The sequence below is a fragment of the Acomys russatus genome, chromosome 3 (genome assembly GCF_903995435.1).
Source record: "Acomys russatus chromosome 3, mAcoRus1.1, whole genome shotgun sequence".
Lineage (NCBI taxonomy): Eukaryota > Metazoa > Chordata > Mammalia > Rodentia > Muridae > Acomys > Acomys russatus.
In genome coordinates this window covers 35,667,356-35,693,574 of record NC_067139.1, presented here as the reverse complement: position 1 = coordinate 35,693,574, position 26,219 = coordinate 35,667,356, and the positions used below count along the sequence as shown (strand labels likewise).

Sequence of the window (26,219 nt, the reverse complement as noted above, 5' to 3'; positions counted from 1 at the left end):
CAAACTTTGCTACGTGTCTTGAAACTTTCCTTGCTTCAGCTACAAAATGGGAAATGAATGTTAATACTGCATGATGGGAAATGAGTGTTAATACTGCATGATGGGAAATGAGTGTTAATACTGCATGATGGGAAATGAGTGTTAATACTGCATGATGGGAAATGAGTGTTAATACTGCATGATGGGAAATGAGTGTTAATACTGCATGATGGGAAATGAGTGTTAATACTGCATGATGGGAAATGAGTGTTAATACTGCATGATGGGAAATGAGTGAAGAAGGTAAAACAAGCTGGATTGTACCCGAGGGAGAGGCAACCCCAAGTAACCAGAACATTGAGTGCAGGTGGACCCCGTCGTGTTGGAGTGGCCTTTGCCTCTCATTCGGTCACTGCCCATGGGAGGAAATTCTCAGAGCTAAAGGAACTGAATGTCTGGCTTATGCTCAGGAGCCAGGATCCCCACGTCCAGGGGCTAGCACCCCACCTTCCCAGCTGAAGCCTCACTAGCCCTCTGCATTCCTGTCTTCATTGTCTGGAGCTCGGAGTCTGTGGAGGTAGCCTGGAGTCTATTGGGGCAGGCCTTCCATTGTCCAGGGAGTGGAGAAGCACCTAGAGCCTGTCCCGACACAGGACCACTCATAGCGGCCTAAGACCTGGGTGCAAGAGGCCTGTAGTCTTAGGGAGAGACAGGGGTAAGGAGGTCAAGGGCATCAGATCTCAGGATATTGGTCATCAGCCCCACACAGGCCTCTGCTGAGTTCCTAGAGCCCTACTTGACTGCCCAGCAGTGGCCCGAGCTCTTACCCTGTCCTCTTCTGCGCTCAGTGGTCTGCTCCAGCCCACTGTCTCCCAGCAGCGTAAAGGCTGCTCCACCCCAAGGATTCCTCCCAGGGCTGACCTGCTTTATTCCTGACCTTTCCCATGGAAGTAAACAGAGGGTCCAGGCTGACAGAGGTGGCCCTGCAGGGTTCCTTCCCACCAGGCACCAAACCTATAAACATCAACTTCATCTGTGTATGGATTGTGTTACAATGTTTAGCATCTTTAGGTTTTTAAGTTGGAGTTTATCTATATGTAGCTCTGGCCAACCTGGAACTTGCTATGTAAATCAGCTGGCCTCAAACTCACAGACATCAGCCTACCTGAGCCTCCAGGGTGTTGGAATTAAAGGTGTACACACCATGCCCAGAAATGTTTAGTGTCTTTAAAATGCTGGTTGAGTTGCTCACAGGAGTTTCTTTGTGTTTTTTTTTTTAATAAATTTTTCTACTTAATGTCCATCAAGTTCTGGTTTGACACTAAGCACACTTTTGCCATGCTTGTACTCCATGTGTGTGGGAAGTTGTATTTTTAGCATTGACAATCACAAAATATAAATATCTATCAATGCTAAAAAAGAAAAGGGAAAAAAAAAACAGTGAAGACATTTTAAGTCCTATAGTGTCACACATTCAACCCAGATTTAGTTTCATTTGTGTGTTTATTTTACATATCCATATACCTAGAGTCACACAGACTTTTCTTGGAGCAAAAAGGGATTGTGGATAGAAAATGTGTTAGAAGCCTGCTTTGGGTTGCGGGGCTTCTCCAGACCATTGGTGAGAGTGTCACCTCACCAGCTGCCGTCCTACGACGTGCTTGTGAGAAAGGAGAAGCATCCTCCTGTGAGAGTCTTCACTCACGTCCAGCTGCCCTCAGCATAGGCATGAGATTAGCCCCAGAAACCCACACTGAACTGACACATGGGGGAGGTCCCATCACTCTAAAAAGGACAGCATTTGCATAGCACCTCTACAACCCTACACCCTCCACAGCTTCTCGAGAGTAACTGTGACACGGAAGCCTGTGTTTTCTAGGTGAGGAGACAGAGGGGCAGTCTGCACATATTCAGCCCTGAGCATGCTGGGCAGCAGCTCGCCACTCAGCTGTATTCCCAGTCCATTTTAAGAGCCGTTGTTCTTGAGGCGGGGTCTCCCTGACTTGATCCCACGGGCATTGAACTTGGAGTCCTGCTGCCTCTGCTTCAGTGTGGCCTCCTTCCAGAGCATCAGCCCTCTGCGGTGTTCGCGTCCTCGCTCCCTTTTAAGGACACTGGTCACCTTGGATCATAGCCTCAGTGGAGGCTTCATTTTCAGCAAATTCATCTTTCAAAGTCCTTGTCTCTGAATGAAATCATGGCCTGAAGCACCGGAGGGTTAGGACACCCAAGGAATTTGAAGAACACAGTTCAGCTCGTGATTATGAGCTCACATAGAATTTATTAGGCTTAAAGTCTGTCCACTCCCTGGGGACAGTAGAAGTCCACTAAGGTCTTTCCTTGACACAGACTTGAACTTCCATGAGGAAAACTTGTGAGGAGGCTCATGGGAGTCACGGTCAACTCCAACACTTCTTGTGAATTCATGACTGTGCCTCCCTTTCCAGACAACACATGTCCTCTACTGGCTACCTCCTACTCCCAAAGTATGAGCTCACTGAGGAGGAAGCCTTACTGCTTCCTCAACTACTGAGTTCTCAGGGCTTGGCATGTAGAAGCTTCTCAGTAAACACTGTCAGATAAATGAGTGACGGCATTTCCCTGTCAGTCTCTCTCTGTCTCTGTGTCTCTCTCTTTCTCACTTTCACACACACACACACACACACACACACACACACACACACACACACTGCAGATGGCATGAACCTTCTTTTCAAACCTGACTAATTTTCTACATGATGTCTTGATGTGAATTTGGTTATCTGTAATACAGACACTGACAAAATATCTCCAAGGCATCCAGAGCCTTAGAAAGGAAGTCATAGTTGATTTTTTTTTTTTTTTTTTTTTTTTTTTTTTTTTTTTTTTTGCTTCATCTTGCCCCATGACGTCTGCTCCACTTGACAAGCCTGTGCACAGGTCACTTCCCGTCTGGAGTGCCTTTTCCACCCCTCCTCCCTGCCACCTACTGGAGATAAGGTCTTATAGGGATTTGGGCAGTTCATGATTTATGTCTGTTTTCCCTGAATCTGATCTTCTACCTTTGGATTGTTTTTACAGTCCTTGTCAATAGTTTTAACTGAATAAATTACAATTTTTTAAACTATGGCAAGTGAACACTAATGCTTCTGTAAGAGAATGTGCTCATGAATATGAGCAGAAATGCTTTGAAAATATCTCAGAATATGCACACCAAAGTGTGTGCAGTGTCTGCTGGGGAGGGGAGTTAGGTGGGTGTGCGGGTTAACATGCGTTAGGTTTTCTTCTGTCCCTCATTACACAGGCTTGAGTCTGTCACATGGAGGACGCATGTGATGAACAAGACAACGGATGCGGCCACAGAAACAAAGGTGCCCGTGCCGTCCCTGCTTCATCATGGCCACAGTGCTCATCGCCCATTCCGTGGAGTGAGGCATGTTAGGATCATTCTAATTTCCTGTTCACTCTCTTGAGTTCCAGAAAACTTAGAGTTCCTGTCACCTTAACAGTGGTTTAGATTGAAAACAAACAAACAAAAAACCTTTTACTCTAACTAGAAATTCAGTTCCAGGATTTAAATCCCCTTTTGATCCCAGGGGGAAAAAAAATGGAACACATTAAGACACAAACTCCTTGGTGCTGTTAGGCAAGGCTGCTGTTAGGAAATCTGTGTCAAACAACTGCAGCAAAGGACAGCGTGGTGTTGCCAAACCTGTCCCGGTCCTGGGGCCCCAGATGTTCTTACAGAAGCCTGCACTTGCTTCTGACAGAGACTTGAGAGGGCCTGTGAGGCTCTGGGTTTCCTTGTTTTCTTCACTTCCTCCCTTAAGCCTGATGCAGGACTAGCTTACCACACACATGAGCGCTCGGAATAAAAAAAGAGTGGTAATTAGTTTCGTCCCACTAACTGAGACATTAAAAACATGTCGCTGTGAGGGCTTGAGTTTCCAAACACAGAGACTGACAAGAGTTTCAGGTTAAAAACTCTAATTTAGGGACAGGGTGATGGCTCAGTGGATAACGTTCTTGTTGAAAAAGTATGACTACCTGGGTTTAGATACCTAGCAACCACATAAAAAAAAAACAACAAAAAAAAAACTAGGTGTGTTAGTGCAGGTATCCACAACCCCAGTGCTGAAGGGCGAAAGGCACGCCGATTCTGCTGCTCACTGGCCAGCCAGTCTAGGCAAACTGGCCAGCTCCAGAGTCTGTGAAAGACTCTGTCAAAACATGTGATGGGAAGACATTCCAATGTCAATCTGTGGCCACCACGTGTACCCACTAGGGTGAGCACTCTTGCACACATACACATGCATATACCAAACATATAAAATCCAGTTTAATCCAAATCAGTCTAGACTTTTGGTAAACCTATCAGGGAATGGCTAGAACTTGTGGGTGCAGTACTGGGTAAGGACTCAGGAAGGGGATGGTGAGATTAGCACAGTGGACTCTCTCTTGTTCAGCCTTGCCCCCTCTTCTTTAAGCCTTCATGTCTCTGCCCACTGAGTCAGCAATAAGGCAACTTATGATATGCCCTTATTTGTTCTCATCCTTTGGCACCCCTGACTGCTTGGACTGTCTCTCTCCAGTGAGGTTCATTTCTTTTTAGCCAACATGAAGCCTTGGCACCAGAGATGGTGAGGTCTAAATGGTGAGCCAGAGTAGGCTATCTTAGGATGCACCTGTCAGAGCCCCTTGGTTCATACTCCAGGAAAGTAAGGTCAAGAGAGGTCACTTGACTCACCTGAAAGCACCAAGGGCAAAAACAGCAGACAGGGAGGGCAGATCCTAAAGAGGTCTCTGATGAACATTCACTGTGTCAAGGTGAACTGTGCCAAAGTTTGCAATCTTCTCATTAGGGTGGACTGCTGTTGTGGGTGAAGAAGGGAGCCGAAATCCTCAGCCTATTTTGGACTCCTTTTGTCTCATCAGTGGTGGCCATGTTTGCTCAGGCTAAGTGAGAATGCTTTCATCATCTTGAATGACCCAAATGAAGCCATTGAACGCAAGCCATGCGCTATCATTATTGGGGATCATGTTGTGTCACCAGGAAGGAATCTCCCCAGAACCAGTGACATGTTGAGCTGTCAAGTTGACAAGGAGTGGACTTGTATTGGTTAATGTGCATTTCCAACTGGACTGGATTTAGCATTTCCTACTGCACACACCAGAGGGCATCTCTAAGAACATTTCCGGAGAGGCTTAAGTCAGGCAGGAAGAATCACCATGAGTGTGGGCAACACCATTCTGTTGGTTGGGATCCTGGACTGAATAGAAAAGAGTAAAGGAGAAAGCAAACTGAGCCCCAGCCTTTATCTGTTTCCTGGCTGTAGACACAATGTTGCCAGCCACTTCACACTCCTGTGGCCATGCTCTGCTCTGCTCTGCACCTGGAGTGTGTCCCTTCAAACTGTGAGCCAAGATAAGCCCTTCTTTCCTCAAACCACTTCTGCCACATACTTAGTTACAGCAAGGAGAAAAGTAACTAGCATATCTAAGGGAGAAATATCCCTGAACTAGAGCATAAAAAGACAATTTGGTTAGCTCAGTAGTAGGGTGTTTGCCTTTCAATGTGAGTCTGATTCAATCTCTGGCAGTAGAGAAGAAAAAGAAAGACAGTCCACACAGGTGTGCGCACACACACACACACACACACACACACACACACACACGAGAGAGAGAGAGAGAGAGAGAGAGAGAGAGAGAGAGACAGAGAGAGAGAGACAGAGAGAGAGAGAGAGAGACAGAGACAGAGAGAGAGAGAGAGAGAGAGAGAGAGAGAGAGAGAGAGAGAGGAGAGAGAGAGAGAGAGGGAGAGAGAGAGAGAAAGAGAGAGAGAATTCAAAACGTGTTCAATTTAGTTGGTAGAGTGCTTGGCCAGCATTCAGGAAGTTCTGGGTTTGATCCAGGTGTGAGGGTTCATGCCTGTAATTCTTGGTCTGAGGAGACAGAGGCAGAAGGTGTAGGAGTTCAATGTCATCCTTGGCTATATGGGGAGTTTGAGGCCAACCTATGCTATATGAGACTCTGCTTAAAAAGAAAACTCAATATTATACATTATAGCAAAGAGGTAAAAACCATTTAGATGCCCACAAACACACAAAGAAAATGTGGTTTACACATAAGGACCTCAGCCTTTAAAAATAAGGAATCCCGTCATATCCTCTAGTAAAGCTGAAATTGAGGACATTATTTGTAAGTGAAATAAGCCAGTTATAAGACAAAGATACTGCATGGTTCCATGTATGAGATGTCTAACTAAATCTTTAAGAAAATAAAGTCGGATGGTGTTTGCCAGGGACCAGGAAGAGATAGGGGACTCTCTGGGGCCTCTTTTCTAAAAGCATTGTTCCCAAGTATGAGTGCTCTACCCTCATGATCTGATCACCTCCCAAAGCCCCAAGCTTCTACCTGCCTTCCTCCATTCTCCCCACAGATTAACATAGAAAGACAGGAAACTGAACACTCATAGTTCAAGAAACTAAAGAGTCCAGGATTTGGTGCTAGGATCTGGTGAGAGCCTTCCCGCTGTGTCACAGCCTGCCAGAGGCCATCACATGACAAGTGAGAAAATACAAGAACTGGCTTATATATAAAGCCACGCTGTGATAATAATCTGCTTTCACGGCAATAAAATTAATCCACTTATGAGTATGGAGCCTTCATACATAATCCTGTCTTAAAGCCTTACCTCTTAGAGTCTTAACAAAGTCAATTAAAATTCAACATGAGTTTGGAGGGGACATTCGAATGACAGCATCACTGTATTAAAATTGAGTTTTTGACATATGAGCTTCAGGGGACACAAATATTTACTCTACTACATATCCAATCAAAGCCTAGTATTTCAACTCAAAAAGGGATTCTCAAAATGGAACAGCCAAACAGAAATAATCCAACTGTAGAATGGAAAAAAGGTGTGAATACATTTCACCAAAGAATGGCTTTATTTGGTGGCTGGAGTAATGACTCAGCAGCTAAGAGCTCTTGCTGTTCTTGCAGAGGACCTATGCTCAATTCCCAGCATCCTCAACGGCAGCTCACAACTATATGGAACTCCAGGTCCAGTGAATCCGACACCCTCTTTTGGCCTCCCTAGGTACCAGGCACACACAGTACACGTACATACACGGAGGCAAACCACTCATACATACAAATAAATCTTTAAAAAATAAAAGAAAAAACAGCCTCATCTGACGTCAAATAACCATATAAAGATGTTTCAGTGTCAGTGTCTAACTAAAAACTAATAAATTAAACCAAAATGAGATATAAGCACATACTTGTATGAATGGTCAAAGTTTTCAGAAGTGATAAATTCTAGTGACGTGGAGAGAAATTGAATAGTGTTATCACTGGATGTGTAAAACTGGTATAGTCACTGTAAAAAAGTTTGGATATTTTGTGGGTGTGGGAGGTATGTACAGGTGTGTGGGTGTGTGTCCTTCAGCAAGACACCTTGTTTTTGAGAAAGGGTCTGTCTCTGGCATGGAACTTATCAGTGGGTTAGGGTAGCTGGCTCAGAGAGCCCCAGGGATTTGTTTTCTCCACCTCCCCAATGCTGGGATTTTTTTTTTTTTTTCTTACATGAAAGTTGGGGGTTAATATCTGGTCTCTTTATTGACTGTGCTTTCTCTCCAGCCCCAATTTCCTTCTTTCTATTCCTCCTTCCCAAACAATGGTATCAATGGCACTTCTAGACAACTCTCAGGAAGTGCAAATTGGTGTGTACATGAAACTTGGTATATAAATGTTTATAGCAGCTTTTTGATCGCTCTCCACCATGAGAATAGCCAGACACACCCACACTATTGAATACTCCTCTGTGGCGCAAACTACATAAATTTCTATGGGTATTTTTTTAATGAAGCATTAGTAGATTGGTGTTTTTTTTTTTTTGGTTTTGTTTTTTTTTTTTTTTGGTTTTTTCGAGACAGGGTTTCTCTGTGTAGCCTTAGCTGTCCTGGACTTGCTTTGTAGACCATGCTGGCCTCGAACTCACAGCGATCTGCCTGCCTCTGCCTCCTGAGGGCTGGAATTAAAGGTATGCACCACCACGCCCGGCCTTTTTCTTCAGTTTTTATGTGTTGATTTGAGACAGAGTCTCACTGTGTAGCCCTGGCTGGTTTGTGATTAAAGGATTAAAGGCCGGTACCACCATGGCCGGCGTAATTTCGTTCATCTTAATAACCCTGCGCCCAGTGGACCGCCAAGAACAAAAAACCACGTCCTGATTCTCTCAACACAAAGTCCATAGCCCGTCACTATACAATTCTCAGCGGTTCTGAATCCCCGCCCTTGTACAGCACACCCACGCAAGGAGGCGACCCCCCCAACTTCCGGTTGTCCCGCCCCCGCGATTTCCTGACGTCACTCGTCCGCGCCCCACACTATTTGACGCGACTCGGACCCGCCTGCCGGAAGTCGGGAGACTAACCATGGCGACGGCGGCGGCGGAGCAGTGGGTACTGGTGGAGATGGTGCAGGCGTTGTATGAGGTGCGTCCGCCACCGGAGCCTCCCGTGATCCCGCGAGCCCCGGCCTAGCGACCTGCTCCCTGGCTCCGCGGGGCTTCCTGCTCCCCGGGAGCACAGAGGACCGGGCCTGGGCTGTACTCGCCTCCTGGAGTCCTGCAGGATCTCGGGAAAGCAGCCCTTGGGAGGGGTGCCAAAGACATTCAAGTCCTCAGAATCACAGTTAAACTGGTGGAGAGACGGGTTGATGGGAGTGGGCGGTTTTAGGTGTGAGGAATGTCTTATCATAAATTGTAAACTTTGCCCAGGGCTCAGGGGAGAGTAGTTTAGCAAAGAAAAGCAGAATAATTGGGAATTAATGTAGTCATTCTTTTGCCTACAATTTCTGTTATAAACATACAACTTTCTGAAAGACTTAAAGACTAGCCGAAGGGTTGGTGTGGTTCTGTTTAGCTATATACGACAATGTAAGATACAAATGCCGGTCTTGGAGAATGCTGGTCTACTGGACAGCTGAGCTATTCTGCTGTATCCTGTAGAACTTGTCTGTGGCTTCTAACTCAGGTGCTGTTCAGTGCGGCAGTGGCTACCACCACGTGACAGTAGGCACTGGCAATTAATTTGCAATTACACTTTAATGTAAATGTCGGTGACCAAATGACTAGTGGGTATATACTGGGCCACACAGATCTGAAACCTGGAGGACCTGCCGTGAGCCAGCAGCTTGATCCCGGTGCGTAGAGAGCTCATGTTAATTGAAAGCGAATTTCACTTCTTTTGCTGATGTTCCAAAAGTTGATGCTTACTGGAACGGATAATGACAATGCTCCTGGGATTTTTTCATGAAGAATATTCGAGAGAGAGCATACTTGATTTTCTATTCTATGCCGAGGTCCAGTTTTAGGGTAGTTATAGCTACTAAGCCATACAAATTGAATTAAAAAAAAAAAGAAAGAAAGAAATGAGTACTTTTCTGTTGTACAATATGGCTGCTTACTCCATAAAAGGGACCAACACAGACTTGGGAGAATTCTTTTGAATCACATTTCCTAGGGAGAGAGAAAAAAACAAAACACAACCGATATTTATGATTATTTGAGTAATTCCTCGACTAGTAGTTTTTCATCTAAGGTAATTTCTTTGTGGGGTTGCCTGCTTGTTGAGTGGAACAGATGTTTGCTTGCTGTCATCCACTTATTGAGAAAAGCAAGCTTATCTGGAGTTATTTCTAAATTAATTTTGTTTAAGAAGGGTCAGCAAAAATTTTAAGTCATCTTAAAGAGAGATTTCTGGTTTTTTTTTTTTTTTTTTCAGTTTCTGTATATTTTGTAGAATTTGAGATTTGTACAGTATACCTGAAGAATAAAGATGTGCGCGCGCATATGTGTGCGTGTTCTCTGTAGTTTCAGAGGTATTTTCACATTGACTTGAAAGTTCACATGTGAATTTGTCAGCAGTTTTCCAATCTCTGTAGTCTGGTATGTTGTTTGTTTGTTTTTTAGCTATGGTGAAATACCATCAATTATTTCTGCCTCGTTGTTAATCTGTTTTTGTATTTAAGTTTGTAAGTACATGTCTGTATTTTGAGATAAAAATCTCACTGTGTAGATTGGGCTCTGTTGAACTCCAAATGCTCCCGCAACACCACCATGCCTAACTTTTAAATGTGCAGGTTTGCCGGGTGTGGTGGCTCATTCCTTCCCGCACTCCTGATCTATGTAGTGAGTTCCAGGCTAGCCTTAGCTACATAGTGAGACATGTCCACAAAACAAAAGGCCTGGGTTTACATTTTATTTCTTTTGTTTCTTGGTTTGTTTGGTTGGTTTTGAGATAGGGTACAACTATGTAGGCCTTCCTGGCCTTAAACTCAAAGGCCTCCTGCCTGTGCTTCCCAAGTACTGGGATTAAAGGGGTGCACCGCTACACCCAGCTTAACAGGCCTGTTTTGTTTGTTTTGTTTTTCTGGTGACAACCCACGGGAATAAGAGTGCCCATTCACTAACTGACTGAAGGCTATTGGTGTCCAGATTCTTCTATATAAACTCAGCCAGGTCTTTGTCCTGCAAGTGTGTGGAAGACAAGATGCTAGAACAGCTGAGAGACCGTCTCAGCAGCTAAGAATACTGACAGCTCTTCCAGAGAGTCTGGATTCAGTTCCCAGCACCCACATGGTGGCTCACAGCCACTTGTAAGCATTTCCAGCGGAATCTTATTCTGGGGTCTCTGCAGGTACCAGCCACTCGTGTGGTTCACAGACATATTTGCACACAGAATGCCATATACATAAAAAATAAATCAATAAAAAATTTTAAATAAAAATAAAGATATCATTGTGCCCATCAACATGGAACAGGTTGGCATTCTTTGGGCAACGTATAGAAAAGAGAACTGAGTTATTTTAAGAATGTATTCTGCCACTCAATCCACAATCCACACTGCATTGTCTAAGATTTAAGGATATTTATTGAGGTATGAAAAAGACAGTAAGGTGTACAAAACTTAATGGATTATGGAAGCTGGTTTCCAAATGACTTTGTTAATATAAGCAGAGGTGATACGATATGTACTATTTTCTTACAGTCATTCTCTGCTGGTTTTGTAGATTTTAAAATTATCTGAAAGATATGATAGAGTTGTTTTCAGTGTTGGGATTGTATGTCAGGCCTAACCTTTTTCAATTTCGTTACTGGGAAGTTTTTAAGCTGAAGTATTAGGGATTTTTCATGTGATGGAGTAATCACCCATTGTTAAGATGGGAAAGGCATGAAGAGCCATTGAGAAAGCCCTGGCAGTAAGGTTTCCGTGGTAACGGTGGGCAGGTCAGCAGAGGCAGCACTGTGGTGGCTGAAGTTCCCTGCAGGCTCTGAAGTGGTTTCGTGGCTTCTTTACTCTGTCCTTGCTTTTGTCCCTCAGGCTCCAGCGTATCATCTCATTCTGGAGGGAATTCTAATACTTTGGATAATCAGACTTGTTTTCTCTAAAACTTACAAGTTGCAGGAGCATTCTGATCTTACAGCCAAGGTAAGAAATGAAGCTTGTTTTACTCAAGGTATGTGGAAGCCACATCTTTCTAAAAAGGGATGACGCTTCACCCTGCAGTTAACACGCTTAATGGAGAGAGAGCGGGGCATGTGGAACATCCGCATAGGCAGAGTGTGAGGCGTGTAGGATAAAGCCACACTACAGCACACCTACAGCAGCCTGCTAGTAGGTGGTCTGAGGGGCGCATGCAACTACTGGACTTCAGTGTCCACACACAGGTTATGTGAGTTGTGCCTGAGGCCTAGAGGAGAGTCCTTCGTGTGTCTTCAGGAAGGAGGTTAAGAGTTGAAATAATCCCACCTGGCCGCACTTAAAATAGAATTGTAATGTGTCCTGTGTGGTAAGGAGGCAGAAACCCCCGCACAGAAGGAAGATTTTAAGTTGGCTTTCATTCTTCATCACAGCTGGCAGGGTGTTTCTGGGGTTCACTGTTCAGTCACTGTTGCAGCGTTGCAGTTAGGCGTCACCAGAGACAGTGTGAGGTGACTCATGTTGTGCCACACTCGAGTTTATGCCTTTTCTTCTGCAGGAAAAAGAAGAGCTGATTGAAGAGTGGCAACCAGAACCTCTCGTCCCTCCTGTCTCAAAAGACCACCCTGCTCTCAACTACAACATCGTTTCTGGGTAACTTAATTGGCTTTGCTGCTTAAAGCACTTGACCTGGCTTCAGTTCTGTTCTCCAAAGCTTGTGAAATATGTGGTGCTCCCTTGTTTAATGTAGACAGTTCTTTGAGTGACCACTTGTAGTTTTCAGATTTTTCAAGGGATAGTCCAGGAATCTTTTAAACTCGAATTTGGGCGTTAAAGCTTAACTTTTTGTTTTTCCTTAAAAACACACATCTTTCCTTCCATAACATGCACTCTTGACCTAATGTTTGTGGGTCACATATCACCCTATGTTACCAAGTATAAGTATACATAGTTGTCAACATGTCACATTCCCATGGTCTCTGCCCTCCTGCCCCAGCGCCACGCCTGGTGTTAGCAGAGTCTTCTGTGAGGGAATCACTGAGGCACACGCGACCTCCCTGCTTCAATGTCATTACTGAAGTCTGTGAGGTTTGGTTGCTTTTAAAATGCGAAGCTGTCCTTTCAGATGACTGTCATACATTCCTGCCTTAGTGTCTTCTTAGTCTTGCACGTTTTGTGTTCTGTTAGGCATTGTTTCCACATTGGTCCCAGGCTCTTAGTCTGGAGTCCGGACGTGATCCAGGGCCTTGCTGGGATAGCATGGCTGATTTTGGCTGTGATAAGCTGAGTATTAAGAAAATAAGCAGCTTTGGTTTCTGTCCTTAAAGAAGAGAACACTGTCATTGTCTGCCTTGTTATCTGCATATTTTAGATACAGAATCTTATCAATTTGAGTATCTCCTCTGGCCTTGGCTTTAAGAGTTTAAATATTGATACTGAACTTTATCAGTGTCGTTTTTGTGTCTGTGATCTTTTTGAGTCATGCTTGGGATTTGCCTTTTTGCGTTTTTAAATTCACTAACTTAGTTGAACACTCAATTTATATGTGTTTATTTGTTTCTAATAATAATTTAGTTGTTTTTTTTTTGTTTTGTTTTGTTTTTGTTTTTTGTTTTTGATACCTTAAGAGCTGGCAGTCAGAATTTTGTGACTTGTTTTGTTTTGGTCTTTTTCAAGACAAGTACCTCTGTGTAGCCTTGGCTGACCTGGAATCACTTCATAGACCAGGCTGGCCTGGAACTCAGAGATCCACCTGTCTCTGCCCTACCTAGTGCTGGGTTTGTGCCCAGAGGATTTTGTAGGTTTTGAAAGACACTCTGTTTACTTCCTTCATAAGAGAACACTGCTCTTGGCCTGAGGCAGGGCCTATGTGAATGTCCCCATTGTCCAGAATGCACAAGCTTCCTCCCTGCTTAGGATGGCTTTTTCCCCAGTGAGCTTTGTTGCTTTAGAGCTTTAGCAAGTGCAGGTAAGGGGGCTGTGAATCCTTCCTGAGTTCTGTCCAGTTGTGGCCTGTCCTTGTAATGTGTGCTGTAAAAAGCGTTTGACACTTTGAAGCAATATTTTTATTACAGTGTGTGTGTGTGTGTGTGTCTGTCTGTCTGTCTGTCTGTCTATGCACATGTGCGCACTCAGGTCAGAGAACAACTTTCAGGAGTGAGTTCCAAGGATTGAACTCAGACCATCAGGCTGAGCACCTTGCTCACTGAGCCCTAATACTTGCTTTGATACCTGAGAATTCACAGTTTTCCATTTTCTTTTTTAAAATAAGAGCATCACTTTCCTTGAACTGCCTCTTTGTGACTTATTGCCTTATCGTTGGAAAATGTGTTTCTTTCTGAGTGGTGCTTGTGTCCTTGCTGAGGTTTGCCTTGTGTCTTTTGCTCATATTGTATATTACAATACATAGTGTTGCTGGGTGGAGTGGCACACAGTTCTAATCAAATCTAGAATTTGGAAGGCAGAGACAGGAGGTTGAGGAGCTCAAGGGCAGCCTGGGTTAGTATAGTAAGTTTAAGACCGCCTTGAGCTACGAAGTGAGTCCCTATTCCAAAATAAAAAGTAGCATTGTTTTATAATATTGGATATTATGACATGTATTTTTAGCATTTTATAATGAAGCAAACATTTACTTTATCTTAGGGTATCTTGTATCCATTGCTCTTATTGTTACTTAGATATTTCATCTCACGTATTCTCTGACTGTTTGACTGACAAATGTAAGAGGCAGAGATAACCACTTCCCACCACCTGCCATGTGTTCCTCACTTTGTTTTGTTTCCTCCTCCACTCTTTGTTTCCAGAACCTCTGGTCACCATGCTGTTGACTTTTTCCCCTACTACATGTCCCTATGAGCTCTTTTATATTTTGGGTTTTTCCCTTTTTCTTTGTTTTGTTTTCCTAATACAGGTCTCTCTGTGTAGCCCTGGCTGTCTTGGAAATCACTATGTAGAGCAGGTCAGCCTCCAGTTCACAGAGTTTCCCCTGTCTGCACCTTGCAAATGCCGAGTCTTTGCATTTTTTATGCATTAGTATGTTTCTGTGATTGATTTCAGATTGTCTCTTCTTTAACGTTCCAGAATTTTGTACTTTTTGCCTCATGAGTTACCAGATCTGTTTAAAAATAAATAGTGCCCCTGAGAGCAGTGTGCCAGTCCTCTTGGCTCGCCATAGACACAGCCAGGCAGCAGTGTAACTGAGACCACAGTTCTGGGGCACAATCCTTTCCTTCACTTGGACAAATTTGATAGCATCTGTCTATTCTGTTGTGTCCTGTTGTTTCCGTACGTTCGTCTCCCTGAGAGCCTGTCCCCTATCTCAGTGGTGCTTATGTCTGGCTCTTGTATGGCTGGCTACCATAATTCGTTTTTGAGGAGTGAGAGGGTATATGGGGTCCTTTTGAAGAGCATCTCAGCATTAACTCAGAAATGAGTTATTCTGTCATTGTGTTGCTGTCGATAATATTTTAAAAACACTTTAAGATCATAACTCAGGGAGGCAGAGGCAAGTGGGTCTCTGTGAGTTCGAGGCCAGCCTGGTCTACAAAGTGAGTCCAGGACACCAAGGCTACACAGAAAAGTCCTGTCTTGAAAAACAAGCAAACAAGGAAGATCATAACTCACTCCGCTTATTCTTGTCTTTGATCTTGATCACTTTATATTTCTTCCATGATTATTTTACACTCGTTTTTAGACATTTTATTTAGTTACATCCTCTTTTTAAGGTACCTCCCTTTTTTAAAAATTTGAGATTTATTCTTAATTTATTTGCCTGAGTATTTGCCTGAGTGTATGTATGCACTTGATGTGTATATGAACATTACATGTGTGCAGTGCCCATGAAGGCCAGAAGAGGGCATCAGATCTCCTCGTACTAGAATTAGAAGCAGTATAAGCCCCAAGTCTGTGCTGAGAACCAACCCTGGTCATCTGCTGTCTTTCCCACAATTTTCCATCATCTTTCTCTTTTTTAAGTTGTATACAGGGAGCTTATTAAAGAACAGAGCTAATGGGGGAGGTGTTTGACTTTTAATTTACCATTTTTCAACTTACCAAAAAGCACAAATGAAAGGAGTAGAGAGCAAATAGAAGGCTGACTACATAGTTGTGCTGCCTGTTGTCGTGTGCCCAGAGGGGTGCTGAAGTGAGCCCCTCTCTCTCTCCTCAGCCCTCCGACCCACAACATCGTGGTGAATGGGAAAGAATGTGTAAACTTTGCCTCCTTTAATTTTCTTGGCTTGCTGGCCAACCCTCGGGTTAAGGTAAGTAGCACACAGTGCTGGAGTGGGACAAGACACTGCTAGCTGAAGGGATGACACAAAAGACAGGTGTGCGTCATCAGAGAGGGTCAGTGCTTGGCATTACTGTGTGTGACAGAGTCAGAATCTAGACTGGGACCTCCCTGGGCAGAAGCATCTGGTGGGCTCAGTGTGGGTGCAGCCAGAGAACCTAGGAAGCCAGACCTGGGTATAGTCAGAGAACATCCAGGAAGTTGCCCCAGCTCCTGTTAGGGTCGGGACTAACAGCCTTCCTCAGGAAAAGCTGGATACTCAGTCAGCCTCCAGAAGAAGGCAAATGTCACTACTCCATTCCTTCAGTCTGTGTCTTATTTACTAATCTGTGTTTCCTAAGCCCTGTTAGTATTGCTGTAGTTCTGAGAAAGGGGGGAACGTGGGAGCGGGAAGGGGCGAGGAGGAGCCATGTGGGTCCAAGAATTGGGAGGGTCGGGTTGTCTGGACCATCCAAAGAAAATCATTAGCCTGTTTGCTTCCCTGTAGGCCGCAGCTTTAGCGTCTTTAAAGAAGTATGGTGTGGGCACCTGTGGCCCTCGGGGGTTTTATGGCACGTTTGGTAAGTGCATTTTTTTCAGCCTCTCTTGAAGGATCTGTTTGATTTTGAAGTGTTTAGGAAGTATTCTTAACTGTCAAGCTGAATGTGTGCACTTCCTTGCTTTTCTTTTAGTTGTGGATGGGACTTGAGAGGGAAGAGCTGTAGGAGCCTGGGGGTGCAATTGGCTCTGCTGCAGGAGTCCCAGAAGATGTGATAGGAAAGACTGTTCCATTGTGTGTGCCAGTTGTCGGGTGAAATTCCAACTGCTGGGTGCTTGCTCTTTGTAGGCATGTGGGGATCCATGTCTAGTGTAATGTTGTGGAACAAAAAGGCAGGCAGCTGTTCCCACAGGACAGGTGGTGTTGCACCTCTCTTTCCCACTGTCCACTGGCAAGAACTGATAGCAAGCCAAACCTGGTCCAAAGGCAGGACTGCCAAAGAGCCCTGAGCAGCAGGTACCATGGAGAAAGGTGAGGACACATTTACTAGGTTGTGGCTGTAGCTTTTTTCTTTCTTCGATGAAGATGGCGGGTCACCCATGTCTTTGTGTGTGAGATCCTGCTCAAGTGGCAGAACCGAAGGACTGAGCTCAGACCAGTTCCTGCTGCCTTCTAGTCTAAGGCAGTCTGAGAGATTTGCTTGGTTTTCAATAGTAGGGAATTGTTCCCTTGGCACAGGACTGGAAAATGGGAATGCTTTTTCTTGGGCTTGTGTGCTGTCACCTGACTTACAGGCTTGTTCTCTGTGAGTGTGCCAGAGTAAAGAGGCTGCTCTTTCCCTCCCTCCCTCCTTCCCTCCTTTTTTATCTTCTTGGATTAAAGATGTGCGCCACCACCCCTAACCCAGAAACTGCTTTCTTCAAAGTGTCTCTAGAAGCTTTTCTTTGTCATGTGGCCTTGGTTGTTCCTTAGGAGTTAATGTGGGAAGACAGAAGAGATATATTGCCATATCAAATGAAGGGTCAAATTCTAAGCCTAATTTCCCCAGAGCTGTGAAAATGGCCCCATTCCCCCTTTTTGGTGTGCTAGATAGATGCTGTTCCCGTATCGCCCCTCACTGCGTATCCAGTACAGGGTACAAACTTCAGGCCTCAACCTTCCTGTCCCTGTTCTCTAGGCCTCAACCTTTAAAACAAAGCTATTTCTTGTTAGCTCTGCCATAGGCTTTTCCCTATTTTTGCAAAAATAAAACTGTGTTGCACACTTCTGTGCTCTAATTTTTGTTTGTTTTCTTTTTCAATTTTTTTATTTTAAAAAGTTTTACACAATATATTTTGATCATGTTCCCTCTACCAACTCCTCCCAGATGCTACCCAAATTCATGTTCATTTTCTCGCAAAAAAAGAAAAAAAGTAAGACAAAAATTAAATTAAATTAAATTAAATTAAAAGCCTAAACAAAGCAAAACAAAATGAAAAAGGCCACCCCACTCCCCCAAAAAACAGTTTGTTTTGTGTTTACCAGTTACACACTGGGCATGGGACCTGCCCTGGAGTGTGGTTGATACACAAGCGACACTCTACTGGGGACATGGCTGGGTTGTTTGTTTTGTTTTGTTGTTACTTTCCTAAGTAGATGTCAGATGAGAATAGCTTCGTAGCGAGGGTGAGTTGTTCTTCAATGTTGCTCTGAGTGTGCATGGGTTTCTGTGGCTCTAGGGTCAAATTACAGCCTGTGTGTTCTGGGCATACACTTCTCCACTGAGCTGCACCCCAGTGCCAAAGTGAGTAGATTTTAAGTTTAAATTGGCTTTGACTATTCGGTTGTCTAAGTGGCCACCAGAGGCATATAGTGGATACATGGGTTTAGAAATACTTGCAAACAACTCTGTAAGCCAGTCACTCCAATGTCCTAAAAGCCTGACTAAGGCTTCATTGGCCAGGGCTACAGGCTCATGGGCAGCAGGCTGCTGTGTAATGGGACTGGCTGGTGCATTCCTTCTCACTCAACAGTGCTTGCTCTCACCTGTCAACCTGTTTCCTGTGTGCACATGTGTAACCTATATGTGTACTTTTCCTGTTCTCCAGCAGGGGTTTTTCTGTTTGATTGGTTGGGAGTTTCCCCCTTTTTCTGGAAGCAATTATTTGAATAATTTATAGTCACCTGCCTTGGAATTTTAGCATTCAGTAGAATCAGAGGAACCTGCTTGAGTCATCTCCGGCTGAATTTCAGGCCTCTGTGCAGCCCTGCAGTTAAATCACCAAGTGCGCAGGCGCATGCCAGCACCCTTGCACTGCACTGAGGCAGACATGAGGACCCTCTTTGTACTTATTATCTTTGCTCAAACTATAGCTCAAAGCTATGTGTACCTTGAACTGTACCGCAGGCCCACAAAGGTTGCTTTTACTTTGATCTCTTCCCCTCCTTGGTGAACACTGGGGCATCTGTTTAAAAGCTCTCTCCCTCTTTTAGATAATGAACATCAGGCTCTCATAGTAGAGGTGAGCCTCCTTGTTAAAGCATCCTTCCAGGCCTGCGAGATGGCTCAGTGGGTGAAGAGACTGGTTGCGGAGCTCGGTAGATCCGTAGAACACACAGTGGGAAGACAGAACTGACTCTCTTAAGTTGTCCTCTGATCACAACACCTGCACACACATAGGCACACCCACATCCACATGCAAAATAAGTTTTTTTTTTTATTCTTAATTACCATAACAGAAAGACAGTGGAGCAGTGACTGAGCTAAAGTTTGTGTAAAATGTGGGTGACATGGACTCCCTCCCAGAAGTCTGGCCGAGAGAACTGAACACCAAGTTCTTCTAGTGGTGTAGAAACCACACAGCAAATGTACTAATGTGTTGTTAATTGTGGCTTAAAAGTCAATACAAAGTCATGATTGGAATGTTTCCTCCCCCACTGCTGTGTGGGTTGGAGCTGAGAACCTGTCTGTCCATGGTGATGAGGGCCTGAGTGTTCAGGGCGGTATGCTGGTTCACTCCAGCATCTCCCTGTTTGGGTTCATGCAAGTCACACTTACCTCCCGTGCTGACCTCTGCTGCCTTGGGAGCAGTCTGGTGTAGACAGGTAATCCTCCTGGTCTTATTCCTAGTCAAAAGACATCACTCGATGGCAGCCGCAGTCCATTTCATTCTGCTCTAGCCAGCAGTGAACCTCCTGTGAGCTGTCTTTAAAATGCCTTCTTTTTTTTGTGAGAGTGATCATCTGGGCTGCAGCTGAGGGCCAGCAAAAACAACTGTTCTCCGGACTCCTAGATCAGCCTCTGCTTTTCTTATGGTCAAAAGATAGCGGGTTTGTAGATGTGGAGGGCAGGCCTCAGAGCATTTGAGTAAGAATCCCACAGGACCCTGACTGTGAAGACATTCATCATGACATTTGAGCACGGAAACACAGTTGTTTCTACTTTCAGAAAAAAGTGTGTGTGTGTGTGTGTGTGTGTGTGTGTGTGTGTGTGTGTGTGTGTCCTGCTGGGATTTGAACCTCAGGCCTTGCACATGCAGGGTTAACACTATACCATTGAACTGTATCCCCAGCCCTTTTTTGTAGTTTTATTTTGAGTCAGGGTCTCGTTAAGTTGTCCAGGATGGCCTTACCTTGGGATCTTCTTGCCTTAGCCTCCCAGGTAGCCAAGCTACTGTTTGTTCTGTCTCAGGAATTTTAAAATTTCACTTATTTATTTATGTGTGGGAAGGGCATATACCTGCCATAGCTCCTGTGAGGGTAGAAGACAGTTTGCAGGAATCAGTTTTACCCTTCCACCATATAGGTCCTAGGGACCAAACTCAAGCCATTGGGCCTAATGGCAGGTGCCTTTACCTGCTGAGCCATCTCAGGGGCCCAGGATTTTTTTTTTTTTTTTTTTTTTAAAGAATAATATTTATTAGCTGGGCAGAGGTGGTGCATTCCTTTAATTCCAGCACTCGGGAGGCAGAGGTAGGTGGGTCTCTGAGTTCTAGGTCAGCCTGGTCTACAGAGCAAGCTACACAGAGAAACCCTGTCTCTAACTACCAACCCTCCTCCCCCAAGAAGAATAGTATTTATATAAACATAGAAAATTCTTAATAGAAAATGTGGTAAATTGAATTTGCACTATTGTGAAGTTGATTGTTTCCTAGTCTTTCCTTTGGAAATCAACCAAGGAAAGTTGCTATTTCCTCATTGTAAGTGAGCAGGATAAATGGCTACAGAAGATAAATTTTAACTCCCTTAACTTCACATCACTTCATTAGAAGATAAGGGATAGCCAAATTGTTCTTTCTTGACATAAAACCTATTCTCCTAGATACTGGTTAATCGTCTTTTTCAACAGAGCTCGGCACTGTCCTGAGTGTTTTACTGATGTTAAGTTGTGTGTCCTCCCAGCAGCCGTTTGAGGAAGGTGTGGCTGTTACATGTTTGTCAGAGGAGAGATTACGAGGCATGAAGCAGTTTTACACTTGTCTGGGTGCCCAGCCTGAACCTCCAGAGGCCTGGCTACACCCTGAACTCTGGGAATGGGCCTCCTGTCTCAGGCTCTGGTGAGGTTTGACAAAGGACTCAGGGAGTTGGGGACACAGACCTCCCAGTGCTGGCTTCCTCTCTGCTGATAAGAGTTATAAAATGTAGTGCTTGAGTTTTACTCCATGTGTACTTGGAGCCTCACTGGCCTGGGTGGATCTTACACACAGAAGACAGGGGTATCAGTAGTCAGAGAACACCTGGTAGTTTTTCCTGATGTTCCCCTCCCTTGGGTGGGAGTGTGTATACTCAGAAGCCAGCATCAAGAGAAACGAGTTCTGCACTCTCCCATGTTGACCTATCACAGAACCTGCTCCACAAGACTAACTGCCAGCCTGCCAAAATCTATATTGTTAGATAGAAGGAAAGGCCACAGTTTCTGAAACTTTGGGGACTAGGCAAGTCATTGATTGATCTTACAGATTCTCCAACCCAGTATTGGCTGCAGCTGGCTGTATGAGAGTGGCCTTCACTGTACGCAGTGATGCGCATGCTCTGACACTGTTTCTATCAGCTGAGGGGCTTCCTCTAAGGCCCTGGTACAAGCCCTGGTATGCCTAGCTTTTCAGTCTCATCCCTCACCAGTCACAGGAGCCTGGGGAGCTGATTAGCCCTTTCAGGGTGAGTAAAAATGGTGCATGGTGTGAGAGGCTGCATAGGGTTCTGAAATGGAGACCTCAAATGAGAGCAGCTTACTATGACCTGGTAGCCTGGACTGTCCACCCTGCTACACTCCCAAGCCAGACACAGGGTTGTAGTTGAAGAGGGTCTTTTGTCTGGACCTGAGAGGTACAGGCCATGGTGCTGAGGTTCCTTGTAGACAAGGGAAGGGGACAAGCCTCAGACTAACCTGTGCTTAGCAGCTTGGGGGGGGGGGTGGACATGGGGGAGTGGGGGGCATGGGAGAGGGTGGGGAGTGTAATCAGCTATTAAGTCCTTGCTGCTTTCCCCTTTCTGGCCTTTTTGCCTGAAGCCTTTCCTGGGTGACATTTCTCTAGAAGCGGGGTAACCACCTGCTTTAGGTTGTGTGTGGGCTTGTGTGGGCTAATGACATGCATCTAGGACTTGCTGATGAACTTAAACTTAGTCATGAAAGCCACACTTATTTAATGCCGATGTAAGGAGAGGACTTGACTGTTATTTGACTGTGGCCAGTTGGCAATGTATTCCTGTTCCTTACAGTGATGGTAGTCCATAGACATTGTGACCAGTGAGTGTGCACAAGCATGCTGTGTCACTGCTTGATTGAAATGGAATCCGTTCTTTTCAGAATTCTAGGACCTTTCAAGGAGTCTTAACCTCTTGAAGTCACCAAGATCAAAGCTCATATGAACTCAGAGAGACTGAGGCAGTCTTTGATTTTGTGCTCTTTTCCTACTGTTTGTCTTACCCAACGCTGATGTGTTAGGTTTTGCCCTATCCTATCCTGTTCTATTAGTACCCCTCAGCAGCCTGTCTGTTTTCTCATGAGAGACAGAGCAGGAGTGGATCTGGATAGGAAGGAAAACCATAAAAGTGGGAAAAAGAATGCTGGTATAACATGATAAATTACAATACTGAAATGGTATATTGAGCCACTCTGAAATCATGGCTCCTGGATTCAGTTCAGCCCAAGCCATTCACTCAGGCCCAGAAGGAAGGACACCTTAACCTTCTTAAGCTATCTGGGATCTGCTATTGCTACTTCCTACCATCCCTCCCTGGAGAAAGCTTGCCCTTGCCATTACCAGGGCATCCTCAATTGGCACCCCTGACTCCTCCTTCCACTGCTTTGGAATACATCTGCCTCTGCTCCCCTCTTTGCCCCTGATTCCTCCATTAGTATTCAGGAGCCAGAGCCATCTTCTCTCCCTGTGCTGGAAGTGGTCTTTGCACAGAGTGCATGGTGAAGCTGATATGGTCCTCCAGGCCTGAGCACCACTGTAGTGGACAGGGTAAAAGGGTGTTTATGGATCCACTCCTCCCTCAGAATGCCATATTCTTAAGGGACTTTGAAGCTCTAGGACCGAGTCAGTGGCGGTAGGCTATCCCCAGACACTGTTATCCTTCCTTCTGGGCCTGAGTGAATGGCTCAGGTTGAACTGAATCTAGGAGCTATGATTTCAGAGTGGCTCAATATGCCATTTTGGAGGAGACCCCTTGAGTTCTCACATGTCTTGGTGTGGAGTGTGTGAAGCTCTTCTTGCTAAAGTGTAAAGGTCGCTGTGTGAGTGGTAAAACCTCAGTGCAGTGGTCAAGGGAAGTTGAAGTGGGTCAGTAAAGCTGGTGGTGTGGAATTCTGGTGGCAGAGGGGTGAGGAGGCAAAGCTGCCTTGTTCCATGGTCTGCCACAGCGCCATTGCTGTGGGCGCAGGTGTTAACACCCAGGCTTCTGGAGCACTTCTTAGACATTTGTAGCTAAGCTGAGGTCGCCATCTGCCTAGCTTGGAGATAGAGAGTTGCTTTCTGTTCATGTGTCTTAGGAGAACTTTGGGGCCCAAATAATTTTAATCTTTTAGAGTTTTGTTTGGTTTTGGTTTGGTTTTGTCTTTTTCCATATTAGGGGCTGATGAGATGATTCAGGAGGTGAACTCACTTGCTGCCAAACCTGAAGACCTTGACCTAAAATACTGGGTAGAGACAGCCAGTCCCCACCAGCCATCCTCTGACTTCCAGTCCCTACCAGCTGTCCTCTGACCTCCAGTCCCCACCAGCCGTCCTCTGACCTCCAGTCCCCACCAGCTGTCCTCTGACCTCCACGCACTGACTGTGACACATACACACACACAAGCAAGAATAAATAAACGTTTTTAAAAGTTCATTTTGTCTATAACGTGAAAAGAGCAGTGATTAAATTATGTGCTTTTTACCATTTGTTAGTAAAGGAAATAGAATTATAAAAAGATAGTTTAACTGTAAAATAAATGTATATGTTTTTTAAAAAAAACCCAAAAAATAAAAAGAAAGAAAGAAAGGTAAATAATTGAAACTCAAGAGTGCATCCACTCGGAAAGCAATTGGAATCTAATGGATTAAGGACAATTTTTTTAAAACATAAGTTTATTCCATGATCTGTAGGTATCCAATTTGAATGTTTAAAAGTAGATCCTCCTATTGTTCTTTTTCCTGTTATTTAAGGTAATAAACACATCAATTTAAGAGAATGGGCCATTAAAGAAAAAAAAAAAGATAGTTTAACTGTTTTAACTTTTTCCTTAAAACAGATGTGCATCTCGATTTGGAAGAGCGCCTGGCAAAGTTTATGAAGACTGAGGAAGCCATCATTTACTCCTACGGGTTTTCCACCATAGCCAGTGCGATTCCTGCGTATTCTAAAAGAGGGGACATTATTTTTGTGTAAGTGCCTTCAGCTACACTCCTGACAGATGTTTTCTGAAGCAGCATCGCAGTGCCAGGTTCAGCAGCCCTACGTTAGCAGTCACCTGCCTGAAGTAAAAAGGAATCTTTTGGGGTTCTTTTTTTTTGTTTTTTAAGTGTTTTGATTTCCCAGCCAAGTGCTAGGAGACCCTCACTCTAAGGATGCTGACAGTGCAGGAATCACTCTCCATCCAAATGAGCCTTGCCCCCTCCTTCCATGTCAGCTAGCTCTGTGGCTCTGACATGCCCCCAGTCGTGGTCACAACCTCACATGACTTGCAGTGCCTGGCAAAGTCACATGCTCCTTTCTCATCACCCTTCCTTCTTAGGCTCCAGGTCTTTGCAGATCGTGCCTCAGTGCTCACTAAGGATACAGGAGTTGAGGCAAGGGCAATGGCTCAGTGCTTGAGAGCACAGGCTGCTGTTGCAGAGGACCCAGGCTGGTTCTCAGCACCCACAGAGCAGCTTACAAACTGTCTGTACCTCCAGCTCCAGGGTGTCTGATATCCCTTTCTGGCTTCCTTGGATACTAGGCACACATGTTATGCACATACGTATGATCAGACAAACACTCATATACATAAAACAAAATCGTTTTTAAAAGTAATATAGAAGCCTCAGGGTGGGGATGTCCCTGACCTCCCACAGCAAGCCTGCAAACTCAGATGCATTCCCTGGATGCATGGTGTGGCTGTTTACTGCAAGGAGAAAGCTGCTGGTTGTGCAGCTGGTGTCAGTAGTTACTAGCATTTTAGGTTTTGTTTTTTTTTTTTTTTTTTTTTTTTTTTTTTTTTTTTTTTTTTGCATTTTAGCATTTAACATGAGATTTACAAAGACATCTTTTCACTATAACAAGCTGTTTTCAAATGATTGCAACTTAAACATTATAAACATAAGAACAGAAACAAAGAAGATAACCGAGTAAGAAAAGCTGCTCTTGCTTCCTTCCTCCACTCATATGTGTCCTTTCTGGTTTTGTGTGTGGCTGTGTGTGCGGAGGCCCAAGGATAATGTTTGGAATCAGCCTGATTGTTTTTCTACCTTTTCAGTGAGGTGGGGTCTCAGTTAACCAGAGCTCACTGATAACGGCTAGTCTTGTTGGACGGCTTGCTGTGGGGAGCCCCTCTCCTTACAGGTGGCATTTCCATGGGATCTGGGAATCCCAACTCCAATCCTCATTCTGTTAATTAAGGCAAGCACTTGAGCCACTGGACCATCTCTACAATTTATATTTACATTTTTGAGGGTATATTTTATATCTTTCTGTGTTGACTACTCAACCTACTAAAATAGTAATTATTTCAAGGTTGGGTCTTTTTTGGTCCTGGTTTTTAAATTATACTGGGAATATTCATTTTATTAGCATCTCTGTTCATATGCAGAACATTCCCTTTAGAATTCTTTCAAGAGATCTTGGTGGAAGTAGATTCTTCCTGCTTTTGTTTGTCTGGAAGTATCTTTTTCTCACCTTCATTTTCCTTTTCTTTCTTTTTTGTTTTTGTTGGGCTTGGGGGGTGTTGTTTTGTTTTTGAAGACAGGGTTTCTCTGTGTACTATCTCTGGCTGTCCTGGAACTCACACTGTAGACCAGGCTGGCTTTGAACTCAGAGATCCACCTGCCTCTGTCTCTCATATGCTGACGTGCACCACCACTGCCTGACAAAAGATCAGTCATGTGGAGTTCTGTCTTTTTTGCTTGTTTGTTTGGATATTCATTCATTTGTTTTTCAAGACCACCTTCATTTCTAAATGAGAGCTTTGCTGTATGAAGAATTTTTTATTGGAAGTTTCTGGGGTTTTAGTTTTTCCTTCAAGTTGAAAACATGTACTACGCTCTCCTGGCTCAAAGTTCCTGTAGAAAATGCTGTTGTGAGACTAACTGGGACACCTTGAGAATCTCATCTTTTCACCTTTAAGAACCTTGATTCTGATGTGCTTCAGGGAAGTCTTGATTGAGTTAAATCTGACTCATGATGACCTTTGACCTTCTCGTACCTGTGTATTTGTAGCTGTCTCTTAGGGAAGTTTCTGTTATTTCTTGAAAGTTTTCTACCCTGTTGGCATTCTTGGATCCTTCTTTTACCCCCATTGGCCTAAACACTTGCTTTTTAATGCTGCCCCGAAGCTCCTGTG

The 26,219-nt window shown here is 44.4% G+C and overlaps 1 protein-coding gene across 2 annotated transcripts in view; it reads left to right on the top strand.

Annotated features, from left to right (window-relative positions):
- Positions 1–8,333: 8,333 nt before the first annotated feature.
- Sptlc1 (serine palmitoyltransferase long chain base subunit 1) overlaps positions 8,334–26,219 on the top strand; it is a 42,284-nt gene continuing 24,398 nt past the window's right edge. For both annotated transcript variants that reach the window (XM_051171390.1, XM_051171384.1), the window contains exons 1-6: positions 8,334–8,459; positions 11,349–11,456; positions 12,007–12,101; positions 15,616–15,709; positions 16,226–16,298; positions 23,934–24,066. In XM_051171390.1, the coding sequence (XP_051027347.1) occupies positions 8,400–8,459; positions 11,349–11,456; positions 12,007–12,101; positions 15,616–15,709; positions 16,226–16,298; positions 23,934–24,066 (563 nt within the window). In that variant the 5' untranslated portion in view covers positions 8,334–8,399. The remainder of the gene's footprint in view (positions 8,460–11,348; positions 11,457–12,006; positions 12,102–15,615; positions 15,710–16,225; positions 16,299–23,933; positions 24,067–26,219) is intronic.